Source organism: Rattus rattus, chromosome 1 (assembly GCF_011064425.1).
Source record: "Rattus rattus isolate New Zealand chromosome 1, Rrattus_CSIRO_v1, whole genome shotgun sequence".
Classification (NCBI taxonomy): domain Eukaryota; kingdom Metazoa; phylum Chordata; class Mammalia; order Rodentia; family Muridae; genus Rattus; species Rattus rattus.
In genome coordinates, this window is record NC_046154.1 from 27,933,943 (window position 1) to 27,951,884 (window position 17,942).

General features: G+C 50.4%; 1 protein-coding gene across 1 annotated transcript; it reads left to right on the forward strand.

Annotated features, from left to right (window-relative positions):
• The first annotated feature begins 398 nt into the window (after positions 1–398).
• Positions 399–11,749, forward strand: LOC116886889 (antizyme inhibitor 2-like). The gene is made up of 9 exons (XM_032888350.1): positions 399–536; positions 1,805–1,978; positions 2,753–2,925; positions 3,936–4,070; positions 4,796–4,961; positions 6,072–6,219; positions 10,139–10,239; positions 11,042–11,259; positions 11,725–11,749. Exons 1-9 carry the CDS (start codon positions 399–401, stop codon positions 11,747–11,749), a joined length of 1,278 nt encoding a protein of 425 aa, XP_032744241.1.
• The last annotated feature ends 6,193 nt before the right edge of the window (positions 11,750–17,942 follow it).

Here is a 17,942-nt window from a genome sequence, read left to right on the forward strand (position 1 = left end):
TCCCTTTCTTCCCCCTGGGACCCAGGTCTCACTTCTCCTGTGACTGATCTAGAGTTGTACTCTATTGCGCTACTGCGTCTCCATTTCTCATCTTGAGTGGGAGCAGGTGGGAAGTGGCCTGGAGGAGAGTCACACGCTCCCTTCTATGGGAGTGGTTGCTGTGGCTTGCTTGTCATCTGTAATCAGTGGCTCAGGCCACATGCCACTAGTGGCCTACTGTAAAACTTGAAAATGTCAGTAGGGACTGGTGGAATTCATGGGCTTCAGTGGGACCCAGCCTCCGTGACTTGGTTATCCTCACTATGGGAGGGACGGAAGGAAGAGGCCGGGCCCACAGAACTGTCCTTTCTATGATGCCAGAACTGTGCATGGCGAACATCTCAACTAGAGTCTCAGGGATGACCACCCCCTCTGAGGGCAGGAGGGAGCCGCTGGGAGTCACAGAAAGCCTGTGGCCATCAGAGCCCATCACTTTGGGGCTGGAGACATCTGCCCGGCAGCTGGTCCTGAAGAAGATCCAGGACTTGTCCATCTTGGTAAGGAGGGAGGGTAAGTCCCGCCCCTTCTGTTAGTGGTCACTACTGGTACACAAGAAGGCTTCCTGTTTCAGACTGGGAGGCCGTCAGACCTCGCTTTCCCAGGACCTCTGCCGGGCAAGTTCTGCCGGGTGAGCTCTGCTGTTCTCGCAGCTTCCCTTCCTGGTCTCGTAGCTTCCCTTCCCCAGCACTCAGGGTTTTACCCTCAACCAAGCCATCCTGCACCTCTGCTTCAAGACATAAAAACACCAGAGTTCTGGGCTGGAGAGATGGCTCAGTGGTTAAGAGCACCCGACTGCTCTTCCAGAGGTCCTGAGTTCAATTCCCAGCAACCACATGGTGGCTCACAACCATCTGTAAAGAGATCTGATGCCCTCTTCTGGTGTGTCTGAAGACAGCTACAGTGTACTCATATAATAAATAAATAAATCTTTAAAAAACAAAACAAAACAAAAACAAAAACACCAGAGTTCAAATCCTTCCTTTGCCAGGCACAGTTGCTGTGCACTCCTTTAATCCCAGCCCTCAGGAGGCAGAGGCAGGTGGATGTCTGTTCAAGGGCAGTCTGGTCTACATAGCAAGTTCCAGGACAGCTAGGGCTACATAGAGAGACCCTGTCTCAAAACAAAACAAAACAACAACAATAAAGCAAACAAAAAAAAAACAAAAAAAAAAAATAAAAAAAAAACAAAAGAAAACCAAATCATCTCTTTGTCATATTCTTGCTGTATGCCCTTGAGCCTGTTTTCCCTGGCCTAAAAAAGTAGACCCGGGGGGTGGGGGATTTAGGTCTTGGAAGAGGGGTTTCAAAAGAAGACAAAAGCCCCGGGTTCCGGCCCCAGCATCTGAAAAAAAAAAAAAAAAAAGAACCAAAAAAAAAAAAAAAAAAAAAAAAAAAGAAGAAGAAACAAGTTAGATGTGGTGGTGTACACTTGTAATCCCAGCATTAGGAGGCTACAGTGGAAGCCTGGGCTACAAAGTAAGAATTTGTCTAAACAGACAAACAAATGAAAAACAAAGTGTCAAGAGAGGAAAGGAAGGGGTTGGGGATTTAGCTCAGTGGTAGAGCGCTTGCCTAGCAAGCGCAAGGCTCTGGGTTCGGTCCCCAGCTCTGAAAAAAAGAAAAGAAAAAAAAAAGAGAGAGGAAAGGAAAACCAGAGGAAGAGTAATGATTCAGTCACAAAGTGGAGAGGCCTCAAGGATCTAACCCTCCCTTCCCCCCACCCCACCCCACCATGCCATCCTCCTTTCTTGTTCTTGCCTAACAGGGCCACCAAGACCCCTTCATGGTGGCTGACTTGGATGTGCTGGCCAGCCGACATCAGACCTTCCTCCAGGCCCTGCCCCGAGTCCGGCCCTTCTACGCGGTCAAGTGTAACAATAGGCCCAGCCTGCTGCTCGTTTTGGCTGCCCTGGGCACCGGCTTTGACTGTGCCAGCCAGGTGAGCCGGTGCCAGTCTGCCAATCACCTCTCCACGGCCTGTGATTTTCTGGAGAATACTGCCAATGGTCAGGAGATCAGGAAAGGGGACTCTGACCCCCCAAGGTGGTGCCTGGAGGGTTGAGGAATCGAGACTTTGTTAATGTTGTTGCTGGTTTTCATTTGTTCTAAGACTGGGTCTACTGTAGTCCAGGCTAGGTTAGAATTCACTATGTAGTCAAGGACGTCCTTGAACCTCTGATCCTCCCAGACACAGTTTCTCAGTGTGGATTGGACCCAGGGCTTTGTGCATGCTACAAAAAGCAAGCTACCAACCGAGCTACAGCCCATCCCCTCAGATGCTTTTCAATGAATAAATGAGTAGATTGCTATGGTCGGCCTTGTACTCGGCTATGTGACAAGACCAAACCACCTGAACTAGAAAACAGGTCCCTTCCTGGCACAACCAATCACCTTTCTGAGCCTCAGTTTCTCCCTCTTTACCATGTGGCCAAACCGATGAGGTGTATGGGAGTCAGACTCCAGGGGAAGGAAAGCAAGGCCTAGCCCCTGGCTTGGAGAAGTTTAGGGGAGGAGGCTGGGTGAGAGGTGCTGGAGGATCCTCAGGTGCTGAGAGACTTGAGGGTTTCTTTGGGACCTGACACTCTCTCTGCGAAGAACTTGGTCCCACAAGGAGGTCACTGGAAGATATTCCCCACTAGCTCAAGTTCCTGCCCCCAAAGAGTCAGGAAAGGTGCAGCGGGCATCCCCAACTCTGACTTTTCACCCATGCCAGGGGGAGCTGGAGCAGGTGCTGGGCTTGGGCGTGGCCCCCTCACGAATCATCTTCGCCAATCCCTGCAAGGCCGTCTCCCACATCCAGTACGCAGCCCGCTGTGGGGTGCAGCTTCTGACCTTCGACAGTGAGGAGGAGCTGACTAAGCTGGCCCGGCACCACCCTGGGGCTAGGTGAGACGTCAGAGGCTCAACTGGAAACAGTGGGTTAAGGGACCCCGACAGAGGTGGCCCCAAGAAAGCCTCTGGGCCTCAAGAGTGTTGGATGCAGGCACCAGGGTTTGGTCAGAGGGTCCAATGCCTTCTCTGGAGCTCACTAGTGTCAAGAAGACCTTGTTTCTGCATAGACACTGGACAGAGCCCAGCATGAGAAGGTCTGACACATGATATCATAGAAAAAGTACTTACACGAGAGTCAGACAGACCAAGGCTTACATTTCAGATCATAGACCATAAGCCATATCTTGTGTAACATCTCTGATTCTTTTATTTGGGTTTTTTTCTTTTCCATACTCTTTTTTTTTTTTTTTTGAGACAGGTAGCCCTGGCAGTCTTGAACTCACTTTGTAGACCAGGCTGGCCTCGAACTCAGAAATCCACCTGCCTCTGCTTCCTAAGTACTGGGATAGTGGGATTAAAGGCATGCACCACCATTGCCCAGACTATACCTCTGGTTCTTTTTTTCTTTTTCTTTTTTTTTAAAAGATTTATTTATTTATTATATGTAAGTACACTGTAGCTGTCTTCAGACACACCAGAAGAGGGCATCAGATTTCATTACAGATGGTTGTGAGCCACCATGTGGTTGCTGGGATTTGAACTCAGGACCTCTGGAGGAGCAGTCGGTGCTCTTAACCACTGAGCCATCTCTCCAGCCCCCTCTGGTTCTTTTTTTTTTTTTTTTTTTTTTTTTTTTTTTCCGGAGTTGGGAACCAAACCCAGGGCCTTGTGCTTGCTAGGCAAGTGCTCTACCACTGAGCTAAATCCCCAACCCTCCCTTTGGTTCTTTAGAAAGGTTTAATGATGGATTCTACCCCGCTTGCCTGGCAGAATTCTGTAAGCAGTATGTGCTTGCTCCTTGCTCTCTATGCTGAGTACTAGGGAGGAACTAGGTGGGGATGGGTGGGAAGGTTGGAGGGTCTCGGGGTTCCTGGGCACCCTCGCCATCCTCTCTCCTCCTGCAGGTTGATCCTCCGGATACAGACCCTGGGGGGTCGAAGCACCTTCCCACTGCACACCAAGTTCGGAGCCCGTTTGTTGGCATGTGGACGCCTGCTCCAAGTTGCCAGAGAGCTGGGGTTGGCTGTGGTGGGGGCCTCGTAAGTGAGCACTGGCTTTCCCTGTCTTAATTTCTATGGCTGTCCCTAGACAGCCAAGGATTCTCAGGGACACCTCTGCTTTCTGTTCTTTCAAAGCCTAGAGGGCGTGAGATCTGTGGGGACAAAGTCGAAGTAAACATCAAAGAGACTTAACACTCCAGATATGTAACGTTTTCAAACAGTATTTAAAAAATCAAAACAAATGTAAAATCTGCATGTGAGAAAGATTGGAATTTTAAATGAAGTCGGGATTGGTGTAGCTGACTTCCTTTTTTCCCCTGGGGGTCTAATCACTGTTCCAGATCCAGTCTCTGCCTGAAATTTTTACATTTCATTCCTCTTAAATACATGCATTCGTTTTATTATTTCTGAGCCCTGGGTGTGGGGACACACAGCTGTAATCCCAGCACTCAGGGAGGCAGAGGCAGGGGAGTAGTAAAATCAGGGCAGACTGAACAGGAGACCCATCTCCAGAAGGGGCGGGTGAGCAGCTGGGAGAAAGTGTCACTCTGTCCTGAGCCCTGATAGGATGTGTGTCTCCCTGAGAACACACGGTGTGACCAAGGCCACCTACTTCTGTGGGTGCCCAGTGGGCCAGTGTCATCTTGGCCCTGGCTGGCCCAAGTCTGGAAGCCCGGGGGTGGGTGGGTGTTCCTCGGTGTATCTCTCCTCACACTGACCTCAGTCTTCACCTGTGTGTCTTCCACACCAATGGCCACGCTCAGCTTCCACGTGGGTTCCGACTGCCACACACCCCAGAGCTACAGGCAGGCCATCGCTGACTGCCATCGTGTGTTTGAGATGGGCTGCAAGGCTGGCCACCAAATGAGCCTCCTGGATCTTGGTGGGGGCTTCCCAGGAACTGAGGGCTCTGAAGCCAAATTTGAGGAGGTGAGAGGGACGGCCCCAGGGCACGAGTAGCAGTCTGGGTCTAGCAGCTTGAGGTGGGTGGGGAGGTCAAGTGTGTGTGCGCGTTTGTACGTAGTAACCCTGTGTAGCTGGGAGTCTGTTTGCAGGCACTGGGGTTTGCCTTTGGTGCACGTCCTCACTGACTACATGTGAGGGTGTCTGAGTGTGTGGGCCTGCTTTCTATAGCGCTTCTTTTTGTTACTTCACAGCTCTGATAGGAAATCAGGAGCTACATCTAACAATGGCTTCCTCCTCCTCCTTTTCATCCTCCTCTTCCTCCTCCTACTTCCCTCCTCCTCCTCATCTTCCTTTTCCTCCTCCTCTTCCTCCTTTTCCTCTTTCTCCTCCTCCTTCCTTCTCCTCTTCCTCTTCCTCCTCCTCTTCCTCTTTCTCCTCTTCATCCTCCTTTCCCTCCTCTTCCTCTTCTTCTTTCTCCTCCTCCTCCTTTTCCTCCTCCTCTTTCTCCTCCTCCTCCTCCTCTTCCTTTTTCTCCTCTTCCTCTTTCTCCTCCCCCTTTTCCTCCTCCTCGGTCTCCTCCTCCTCTTCGCCTTCCTCCTCCTCTTTCTCTTCATCCTCCTCATATTCCTCTTCCTCCTTTTCCTCTTCTTCCCCCACTTCCTCTTCCTTTTCTTTTTCCTCATCCTTCCCCTCCCTCTTTTTTTCTTCTTCCTCCTCCTCCCCTCCTGTCTCCCTCCCATCCCCATCCCTCTTCTTTCCATCCTCCCCCCTTCTTTTTCATCGCCAGTCTAGCATGAGGTGGGTAAGTGTTATGCCACTGAGCGATCTCCCCAGCACCTGTGTCCTCCTTTAGACATGGTAGCTGCTGGCTCTGGCTATGCCTAGTAGGAACTCGTGACCCCTGAGCTTCAGCAAACATTCTGTCTCCGCTGGCCATGCACCAATTATTCACAACGCATCACATTCCTAAGGGTGCCAGAGCCTCCACACTGGCTGTGTGCCTCGGCCTCTCCCAGCCTCATTTCTACCTGTTTCTTCTCTCCACACGGCTACTGTAGGGACAAAGGGAAGGGAGGGCGGTCATGTTAGTTGCTTAGACTCAGGACACAGTAGAGATGGGATCTGTCAACACAGATGGCGAGAGTGGTCAACGCTGCCCTGGCCCAGTACTTCCCTGAGGGGACCGGTGTCGAGGTCATTGCGGAGCCTGGCCGCTTCTATGCAGAGTCCGTGTGTACAGCTGCGGTGAACATCATAGCCAAGAAGGCCTCCCTGGAGCCAGGTGTGTAGCCACCGTCCAAGTGTCCCCATGACTCAGGGAGAGGTTGAACAATGGGTTTGGGGTACGTCCTGGGTGCGTACTTACTGGAAGTGGGATCAGAGCTGGGCACTGGATTGGCTCTATTTGTGCACTGTTTACTGTTGCCCAGAAGAAGGGGAGGTGAAGGGTGGAGACCAAGGTAAGTCCACCCTGCCCTGAGGGAGCAATTGCAAGGTGCAGTCTATGAAGCCCTAGACACCCACTGTCTAAACCCAGTCAATTAGGAACAGACCCTGGAGGGCAGCAGGTGGCACTTCCACACAGTACGAGTTTCCACAATGGATAGCGCAGGGCTGTTTGCTGTGATTGGATGCATCCCCGAGGCTGACATCCTCTGGTGACAGTAGCTATTGACACTCATCACCGTGTCTCCCAGGAGAGTTCTTTGGCTGAGAGTGAGAGGAAGGTAGGGTTGCCATGTTCCCAGAGAATGACCCAGAAATATTTTCATGGCAAAAATCAAGAATATTCCCAGGTCTACATCCACTGGGTTAGTGCTCTTTGATCTTCCGGATGGAGTGACACTAGCATGCAAATATCTGTCAGTCACCCTAATCCCCTCCTCTACTCTTCGGATAAAGTGTCTCATTGGAGGATGCTGGGTGCAGCACACCGATCTTCAGTCACTCTGCCATAGATAATTACAAGGATTTGGGAGATTGTTTTGTCCACAAAAGCAAGAGCTGTCAATATGCAGAAATCAGTGACAGCTGAAACACATATTTTACCTGCTCGCCAATCTTGTGAGACAACTTTGGGTAACCCTCAGTGAATACGTTTAGACATGGAGACTCAGAGAGGGCTATGGCTCATCCAAGGCAGCACAGCTCATTAGCAAAGCAGTTGGCCCAGGTCCTTCTGACTCCAGGGTAGGTGCCCTTCCCCCCTAGCATCAACTCAACCCGGAATGGATTCAGGTACCATTGGGGCTGGGGTTGGGGTTGGGGGTGGGGGTGGGGGTGGGGAAGGAAACTATCATAGAGAAAGTCTTTACTCAGAGTCTGCATCCAAGTGGCAGCTGACTGTCTAGATGTTCAGAGAATCTGACTGAAATTCTCAATGTGGGTTTGGGAGCAATATGAAGGCAAACTAAGCAGGCCGGTGGACGGTCGTGTCTGGAGGACAGGTAACAAGAGCATGTGGGATGGAGGGAGAAAGCTGTCATGTGCTTATCTGAGGCAGAGTGTTCAGAGGGAGGGGCCGTCCCCAGCTGGTGGTGCTGTCACCGTTGCACACAGTTTCACCCCACACCCAGGGTTTGTCCTAAGGATTTGTTCTAATTAGCTGTGAAGACACTCACACAGAGGCGTGCCTCAGATAAAAAAACAGTTTCTCAGAGTCCGGGGTCGAGGTGTGCATCATCCACACAAAATGGATGGAGAAGGAAAAGAAGGCCAGTGTCTTCACTGGGATGTGGAAATAGGTCTCATGTAGTCTAGACAGACCTGGACTTTGCCACATGAGGGGGTCTCTGTGGGTGTAACTCTGTTCCGATTGCCGACCTCAACCTGGATCAAACGTCAGGGAGTCTTGATTCTAGGTGGTTTTTTTTTTTTTTTTTTTTTTTGGGTTCTTTTTTCGGAGCTGGGGACCGAACCCAGGGCCTTCTGCTTGCTAGGCAAGCGCTCTACCACTGAGCTAAATCCCCAACCCCTAGGTGGTTTATTTAAACACAGTTTTTGCATTTAGAAAAAAGGTTTCCAGGCAACAATCATTCCAATTCTAGGTACACGATAAAGTTTAAGGTGTGGCCACATAGAAACTCCTTTACAAAGTGCGTGTGACCCGTGAGGATGGGTTCTATAGCTTTAAGACCTAGGATCTGGTGTGGTCTCTGCCCGAGATAGCATAGAGGTCATAAAGTATGCGTGACATGTCCCCTAAGGGTGGGTTCTATTGACTGAGAACAAAAGATAAAGTTCTAGGGAGAGAGATTGTGGGATAGACATTCTGGGGGATTTGGGTGAGGTCTGCCTCTGTAGATAGCAAGAGGTCACTAGGTCAAGAACAATATCCAGCAGCTTTCTGGATGGAAGGCGAGAATTTTATTTCCACCATTGAGGAAACACACCTCGATGGGTGGTTAACATTCCTGGTTTCCCTACCGCTCTGTGGGCACAAGGACCATGATGCCCCCAACAGCCCTGTAGCTAAGAATGACCTTAAACTTCTGATCCTCCTGCCTCTTCCTCCCTAGTTCTGAGTATGTACCACCATGACTGGATTTATGGGGTACTGGGATCAAACCCAGGGCTTTGTGTATTCTAGATAAATACTCTTATCAACTGAGCTATATCCTATGGTTACTATTATTATTATTATTATTATTATTATTATTATTATTATTAGACAGGTCCTCACTTTGTATGTAGTCCAGCCTGGCCTGGAACTTGTGGCAACCTTCCTACCCCAGCTTCCTGAGTGCTGGGATTACAGTCATAATCTACTTCTGTTATGGAGGGAATGGCCAGGTTGGTCAATCAGGTTGGTCCCTGATTTCTGCAGGTTCAGAAATATAAGGATGGCTGTGGTCTCTGATCCTCGGGTGACAAACACCAGGAAAGTGACTGGGACAGGGATAGCTCAAGAAATGATAGCTGGAAAGATGGCTCAGCGGTTTAGAGCCCTTGCTGCTTTTGCAGAGGACTTGTGCTCAATTCTTAGTACCCATATGGTGGCTCACAACCATCTGTGAAACTTCAGTTCCAGCGCCCTCTTCTGTCCCCCGTGGGGCACTGCATGATTGTGTACAGACGCATGCAGGCAAAACATTCATTCAAATGAAATAAATAAATCTAAAAAGAATTTTAAAGGAAGTGTTTGGCTGTACATGAGGGAGACCATCTGTGCAGATGATTACTGCCTCTAGGGAGTAGCTAGCCTAGGAAGGTCAGACTCCTCTGGGTCTGCAGAGCCCAGACTCCAGAGTGTCAAGAATATCAAAGAGACCAGATCTCCTGGTCCCCACTTGTAATGCCAGCACTCAGGATAAGGAGATAAATCATGAGTTCGAGACAGACCTGTGCTCTCTAGGCCAGTGTGGGCTATGAGAATCTGGTCTCAAACAAAGAAACAGGAGCACAAAATAGAACAGGGAGTGGTGGCACATGCTTGCCATCCCAGGACTCTGGAGGCTGAGGCAGGGGGATCACAAACCTCAGTGTCATTCTGGGATACGTGAGAAGAGTCTCTCTCAAAAGTCAAGGTCTGCAGATAGAGTTCAGTGGCAGAACACACTTGCCTAGCAAAAGCAAGGCCCTGCCTTCAGTCTCCACCAACACCATGTAAATTAGAGAGGGAGGAAGGAAGGAAGGAAGGAAGGAAGGAAGGAAAGAAGGAAGAAAGGAAGGAAATGCAGTGGACAAGAGCATCCCTGAAAGAAAGGAAATGGACACAGTAGCATGTCCCGAAGTGAAACATTAAATAAACGCCAGTGTTCCTGTTCTGCCTCACACAGTAGGTGCTCACTCCTGTCCTGCCTCACACAGTGGGTGCTCAGGAACCCAGTCCAAGGATTTAAACCTGTGCCCAGGGATAATCCTAGCCTATTTTCCTACTCTTGTGAACTTCTGGCAAGACTCAGTTTTTCCAACTGCAATGCAGAGGTCATGGTATCTAATAAATGCGCTCCTGACATGAGGAACTTAAAGCAGATCATCTCATACCAGTTCTTGCTGTTCAGTGTTCCTATGTGGGAAGCAGAGGGCACTGGGACTGGTACAGGCCCAAGTTATGGCAGGAGAGGAGTTGGGGAAGACCCTTAGGACAAGGCAGGAGTTCTGCAGTACTGAGCAGCGGGCCTGAACCTCTGCCAAGGGAGATGGGACTCATTAGGGATACCTGGTCAAGCACACCTCATCTGTTCACTCCCTGTTCCCAGGAGGCCACAGGAAGCTGGCATACTACCTCAATGAGGGCCATTATGGTGCCTTCCGAATCTTTCTCAGGGATCCTGTCCCCAGGATACCCATAGTGGTAAAGGTAAGTGGGCCCTCTGTGTCTTGTGCCCAGCCTTTGTCTGAAGATTCAGGGTCTCAGGTCACCCATGCTGTGCAAGGTCTCAGGTCACCCATGCTCTGAAGGTTGCCATGCTAGGCATAGGTGCATGTACACACCTGTATGTGTTTCCTGGGTCACACCTGGTGATTCATGCCTGTGCCAGCACATGTCTGTGGAGGCTGCATGGGTGTGATCAGTTCTGGGTGCTTCTATGCACATCTCTGTGTGCTGTGGCTGTGTGTGCTTCTAGAACTCTGGAATGTTGGAAATGCGGGAGATTTGGGGAGTAGTGGGTTCCCAAGCCCTCCTCACATCAGAGCCGTTTGGGAAGCTGTCAATGTCTCCACTGCCTGGCCTTGCCCTCATACATAGAAATAGATGTAAATCTTCAGGTTGAACCCAGCATGGGCTCATCATTAAAATTCTCCGGGTGATTCCAGGCCTCTGAGACGTGGTCTTCGGGTCCACAGCATGCATGTGTGATGTGCTTGTGAGCCCAGGACAGCAAGGCCTTTGTGTATGTCCTAAACACTGGCACAGAACAGCCACTCCGTCACCGTTCCCAGTACTGGAATGGTATTGTCCTTGCTGGCGTATGGCCACATGTCCCCCAGGGCCATGTCTAACGTCCTAGCACTGTGGTGAGACCCTTCCTTCTCTGACCCCACCTCTTTCTCCTGCAGGAGTTCCCCTTGGAGCCCCGCCTCTTCCTTCTCTGACCCCACCTCTTTCTCCCTGGAGCCCCGCCTCTTCCTTCTCTGACCCCACCTCTTTCTCCCTGCAGGAGTTACCCTCGGATCCCCATCTCTTCCCCTGTACTCTTTATGGCCCCACCTGCGATGCCTTTGACCGGCTCTTTTCAACAGAGGTTCAGTTGCCAGAGCTGGATGTGGGTGACTGGCTGGTTTTCCCTGACATGGGTGCCTACTGTAGCACCATGAGTTCCACCTTCAATGGCTTCCCAATCACAACTGTCTATGATGCCATGAGCCCCCAACTCAGGTATCCAGGCGGAAGGGTATAGAGGGCAACCATGGGAGACTTTCTCCAGGCTGGGCCTGGCAATGTGATCTGGTAGCTGACTGAGCTTGGGAGGCCCGAACCTAGGGAACATACCCTTCACCTTGACCCTAGCAGGGCCGAGTGGGTTTCACCTCACTTTGCCAGAGGTCTCTTTATGGTTGACTGGGTCTTGCCTCTCCTCAGAAATGGCAGAGGTTCCAGGGCAGCTGTACCAGCTGAGGTGTGGCTGCTTCAGTGGGGGTAGAATCAAGCGGCCTATGGACCCATCTAGCCTTTGGTGCCATAGCCTAAACTCCATCGTCTCTGGTGCTTTGCAATAGCTCCCCAGTTCTCAGGATTATCCCTCAGATGAGCCCCTGCCCTGGGGTCCTTGCTCTGCCCACATTAGGATTCACCACCAGAAGAGCCCTATGAACCCCTTGAACTGTAGCAATTTTTCCACAGGAGCCTACTGGAGACAGTACCCTAAGCCAAGACATGGCCAGACTGGAAAGGAGTCAGATACCTGGTATGAGGTGCCCACTGGGGAAAGCTTACAGTCAGAGGCCTATGGGGTTGGTGGTCTTGGGGGAAATGAGGCCTGGCCTCTTCTGTACTGATGAGACCCCCTTTAACATCGGAAGCAGTTATCTATCTTAAGTAGGCTTGAAGAACCAGATGACCATCCTGGGTGATTGGCTTGGCATCCCTCTGGCTCTCAATCTCCCTAGACAGTAGGATCCCCATGGGAAATGGGGGAGACAAGGAGGGTCAGGCTTGGGCTAACACTTGAGCTAAGCACCTTAGTCTCAAAAAGGACTGTGTCTCCTGAGGATGTACACTAGCAAAAGAGTACCTAGGAGTGCTTCAGGGTGACCTTTTGCAGTGAGAGGGGGGAGTGACCAGAGGGGCAAAGCCACTACCACCTGTGTGCTTTCTAAACCTCGCCTGATGAGGCTTTCTGGAACCCACAGTCTCTGCCAGGCCTTTCAAGACCTGCTAAGTTGTGTCACAAGCCATTCCCACCTTCTGAGGGAATCTTCCAGCATCCTTGACCTGAAGAGAATCCCCCACCGTCAGACATCCAACGGAGAGTGTGGGCTGCAGACCCTCCACGTGAATGTGGGAAAGGCTCAGCCCTCAGGACAGTGTGATGCTCATTTGGCCTCTCCACAGCTTGCAACTTAGGAGCAGAAACATTAATCTCTATCTATCAAAGGAGTTTCAAATTACAGATGTGATTGGGCTTTGGTGAGAATAAAAACTATTTAGATGCAAGAGCTGGTGTGTTCTGCTTGTTCTGTGGGTGTAGTTATCTAGGAGTATGAATATTTATTTATATCCATCCATCATCCATCCATCATCCATCCATCATCCATTCATCCATCATCCATCCATCCATGCATCTATAATCCATCCATCCATCCATCTGTCCATCATTCATCCATCATCCATTCATAATCCATCCATCATCCATCGATCACCCATCCATCCATCACCATCCATCCGTGCATCTATAATCCACCCATCTATCCATCATCCATTCATCATCCATCACCCATCCATCCGTGCATCTATAATCCATCCATCCATCCATCCATCATCCATCCATCCATCCGTCATCCATCCAACCATCTATCCATCACCAATCCATCCATCCGTCCATCCATCACCCATCCATCCATCCATCACCCATCCATCCATCCATCATCCATCCATCCATCATCCATCCATCCATCATCCATCCACCCATCCATCCATCAATCATCCATCCATCTGTCCATCATCCATCCATCATCATCCATCCATCCATCATCCATCCATCCATAATGCATCTATCCATCACCCATCCATCCATCATCCATCCATCCATCTGTCCATCATTCATCCATCATCCATCATCCATCCATCATCCATCCATCCATCACCCATCCATCATCCATCCATCATCCATCCATCCATCATCCATCCATCCATCATCATCCATCCATCCATCATCCATCCATCCATCCATCATCCCTCCATCCATAATCCATCCATCCATCCATCTGTCCATCATTCATCCATCATCCATCAATCACCCATCCATAATCCACCCATCATCCATCCATAATCTATCATCCATCGATCACCCACTGATTATACATCCGTCCATAATCCATTCATCTATCCACTTATGATTCATCCACTTGCTCATCTATTCATCCACCTAGCAATCTGCTACCTATCCACCCATCCTCCATTTGTCATCTATTATCCATTTATCCCCCATCCATCAGACATCAGTCATCCATTTATCCACCCATCATGTATTTATCCATCCATCCATCCATCCATCCACCCATCTATCCATCAGTCCATCACCCATCCATCTGTCCATCCCTTGGTACTGATCTAGACCAGAAAGACCCATGTTCAATATTAGAGGAAAAGCTTTACTTTACAGGCAAGAAAAGGCAGAGCATAAACAAACCCACAAAGGGATGTGGGAGCATGAGTCCTGCAAAGAAAATGAAAGAGAAGGAGGAAGTGAGCAGCGGTGGGCAGCACAGGGGCAGGTGACCATTCAGAGCCTAGAGGAAGTGTGGAGTGTAACCAAGAGGACCCTACATGGCAGATAGCAAGTCCAAAGGTCAGGACAATGAGCTTCAAGGAAAGGGCAGAAGACTCATGTTAATGAGCCAGCGGGACCAGGAGGTTAAGATGGGGCAGGGGCAGGGTCCAGGCTGACCCATCAGATATCTTGATAAGTCAGGGTCCTTATGTTAATTCTGAACAGGTGAAGGCAGAGGCAGCGAGGAGGCTTCTGTCAGCCCTGTTAAGGAAGGGATGGGGAGAGATGGCTTAGCGGTGGCTGCTCTTCCAGAGGTCCCGAGTTCAGATTTCAGCAACCACATGATCACGACAATCTAAATGGAATCTGATGGCCTCTTCTGGTGTGTTTGAAAACAGAGCACTCATATACATAAAATATGTAAATAAATCTTAAAATAATAAAAAGAAGGGTTGGGTGTTGAGCCCATGGTCTGTGCCACCAGACAGAACCAGTCAGGCTGAGCAGGCTCAAACCTCGGGTAATCTCAGAATTGAGACAGGCAGGCATGGGGCCAGCTCCCTGCCAAGCCTGACACCCCATTGAGAGGGCCACAATCAGTCATGTAGGGACAACACCTGAAGTCCTTCCTCCTGCAAATAGAATATCCTTAGCATCTCAGACTGAGCCAATGGGAAGCATTTATCCCTGGATCCCACCCTCCTCCCAAAATGCTTATAGGGTCCCTATCCACATGGACCGGTGGTGCACTGATGATTTCACCAAGAACCGCCTGGGAGTGGCTGTTTTATTGAGCTGGGCTCAGTGCCCCAATCACAGCTGCTGCCCCAAGCTACTCCTTGCCTTTCACTGTCCAAGGTAGCTACTTCCTGCCACTGGCTTGCCTAGAAGCTTCTGCTGTGGTTCCGGGAGCACGTTGCTGCTTCTGATGCTTCTGATGCACTGAAGCACTGATGCTTCTGGCCTTGGCGCTGCTATGGTAGCAGTAGCGGGAAAGACCCCGGCTACCTGCCGTGCACTGACTTCCTATTGGAGAGCTGTAACACATTGGCCATTCACGCCAGACCAGAGCTCCTGGGAACCTTTTGTTCGGGCTGACTAGAGATCCTCTGAATTTATCCCTTCTGATTCTTTGGAGAACGACCCCTGGGAACTCTGTCACAGAATGTGATATGTCTCCCCTGAGCAACTATAACATCCCCAGCGACAGGCAGCCGGACACATTGAGAATGAGGGGGAAGTAAAATCGGACCTCAGAGTTTAGGGCCAGGGCTGCCCTTTCCTTCACAGCAAGGGTGGGGAAGGGGTTTAGGAGGGTGGAAAGCAAGACTGCTTCAACAAGTTTGACAAGGTGCATAGGCCTCCAAGTGGGCCCTACAAGAACCAGTCTCTAAGGAGAGATTAAAAGAGTTAAAATAAAAACTTCATAAAAACTGCAAAAGAACAGCAGATAAGGGGACAGGACAGAGCGGGCCTGAGATGTGCCCGGCCAAGCCTAAAAACAAGGGCAAAGGGATTGTTCCAGGAACTAACAGCCACCATCTCCGCTGAGTCCGGGGCCATCCAGACAGACAACTCCCTGTTCCGCTTCTGCTATAGCTAATAGTTACCAAACTCCCTGCTCTACAGATAAAGATAAGACGCTCTCCTATATTGAGAGCACCCCAGCCTGCACGTACTGCTTGCAGATGAGACCTTGTACCCATTTCCCTTGCTGATAACCACGCTGAATCCCCTTGCCTTCCCCTATAAAAAGCCTTAAATTTCGAGTCTTGGGGTCGACTCCTCTGTTTCTTGTGTGAGATACGAGCAGTCCCAGAGCTCTGATAATAAACTGCCTCTTGTGCATTACATCAAGAGCTGGTCTCTCGCGTTTCTCGGGGGAGTACAATCCCGCAACTGGAGTGGGGTCTCCCGACAGGGGTCCTACAAGATCAAGATGAGAGAGTGAGAAGGGTCTGTATTGCGTGGCCTCTACAGTTCTGGGACCAAGGGCATCAGTAGTAGACAAAGAAGAGAAGGACGTTCAGCTGTATCCATGGCTGCTGAGGTAAGAGGCGAGATGAAGTGGGAAAACGGAGAACTTCGAGGCCGTTGATGGGCTTTGGTGGGTTCCAAGTTGTGTGAGGGATCCTAGCACAGTCTCTCAGGGAGATATGCTACAGCAGAAACAGAAGGAAAGACTGCTGGAAGAAGGGGACTAAGGGAAGTGGGGGTCATTTTAGGGTGAGAAATCATAGTGTGAATTTCAAGAGCAAAATCCGTTATGGATGAGAAGGCTTAGAAGCCATGCAGGAAGCGGGTGAGCCCTCAAGCCAAGCAGGGCAGGGCGGAGGGCGGGCGGTGCATCGGAGCCTGTGTAGAGCGCTGGAGCGAGCAGGCTGAGGGAATCTGGGGTGAGAAAAAGGAGCGTTTTCCCCAGATTCGCTTCCCAGTGATTCAGGTACCAAGGCCATCGCAAAGAGAAGAAGGCAGGAGGAGCTTTGTGTTCCAGAAGGGAACACAGCCAGAACAAAGCTGGGAGAGAATGTGCCTTCGAGCTGCTGGGGGTTGTGCAAGGACAGCGGGGATGGGGGTGGGGGTGGGGGTGGGGTGTTGCCAGAGTCATCGAACTGTCCGTTTGCCCTAACCCGGGTCCTATCGTAGGCACATATACAGAGTGGGTGGAAGGTTACTAGAGGTACAAGGACTTTGAGATGGCTGAAGCCTGAGGTGGCCCGGGATCTCCGCAGATCCCGCTCTACCCACGGCCCCAGAAGTCCTCGGGACTTTTTCCTACCCACATGTAGAAGCAGCTTTTCCTGGGTCCCACAGCCAGTGCCAAAGCCAGGGATTAAAGTCTACCGTCCCCAGTGGGCTCTATTCCCCAGCGAGGCCTGTGCACAGCAATCATGGCTCTTTGATCCGCAACCCAGGTAATCTTAGCTTCAGCCACGGTGCCTTCCTGCCACCTGCTGACTCCAGTCAGCATTGCACCCGAGTTGAGCACCTATAGGGTTTCTGGGCTCCAGTTAACAAAGGCCAACGGAGAAAGGGTGGACCTGTTCTTTTTTTTTTTTTTTTTTTTTCTTCACGCGCCCCACCCCTTTAAACCTTCATTTATTTTGTATGTGTGTGAGCGTGTTTCCAGGGGACAGGTTCTTGCCCCGGCGATCACGTGTGACCAAAGGATAACTTGCAAGAGTTGATTCCCTCCTCTTCCATCATGTGGGTTGTGGGGGGTTGAACTGACATCAGGATTGGTGGTGAGAGACACTGATCCACTGCAGCACCCCCTCCTTTTCCTCTTTTTCTTTTGCAACCCCATCGTGCAAATTCTGAGGCGCTGACAGTCTAGAGAGGCCGTTTTAAGTAGTCCTTTGTCCTCGCCCCCTTATTCGTAATGCTTACTGAACACTGTGTCCCATTGCCGTGGGCACCCGGGTTAGTCAGGAAGGGAACAAGAGAGATCACAGCTCTTTAGCAAGGACGTCCATGTGGGAGTGAGGGAGACAGGAAGTGGACAAGGAGATAAACTAGAGGAAGATAGAACATGCTGGATGACTAAGGGAATTCAGAGAAGGTGGGGTGGAAATGAAGCCAGAGGATACAGCAGACAGGTCATGGGCTGGAGAGGAGGCTGGCCCAGAAGCACTAACCAGAGAGGCTGACAGATCTGGGCTCATCTAGGAGGTCAAAGAGGAGGCCTGGAATGCGTGAGCCTCCTGCCTTAGCCTCTGGAGTGCTGGGATTACAGGCAATGTGTCACGATATCCATACAGCCAGATGAGCTTTGTAAAAAAGGGGAAATGCCTGAAGTTCGTATGTAACCTCCCCCCCAAAAGTTAGATATTAATGTGATCGTTGAACGTCTTAGTTGCTTAAAGCTGATCTTCATTCAGACTCAGAGCCACTGAACGTCTCTGGGAGGTGAGGTCAGGAGTCTGCATGTTTAATAACTTGTCTGGAAGGTTCTCCTTAAAACAAAATCCAAGGACTGGAGAGGTGGCTCAGCAGTTAAGATCGTATGCTGCTCTTGCAGAGGAGCTGAATTCAGATCCCAGAACCCACATCAGGTGACTTACATCTCTCCCCATAACCTCTACTCCAGGGACAGCCTGTTCTGACCTCTGCCGGCACACCTATGCAG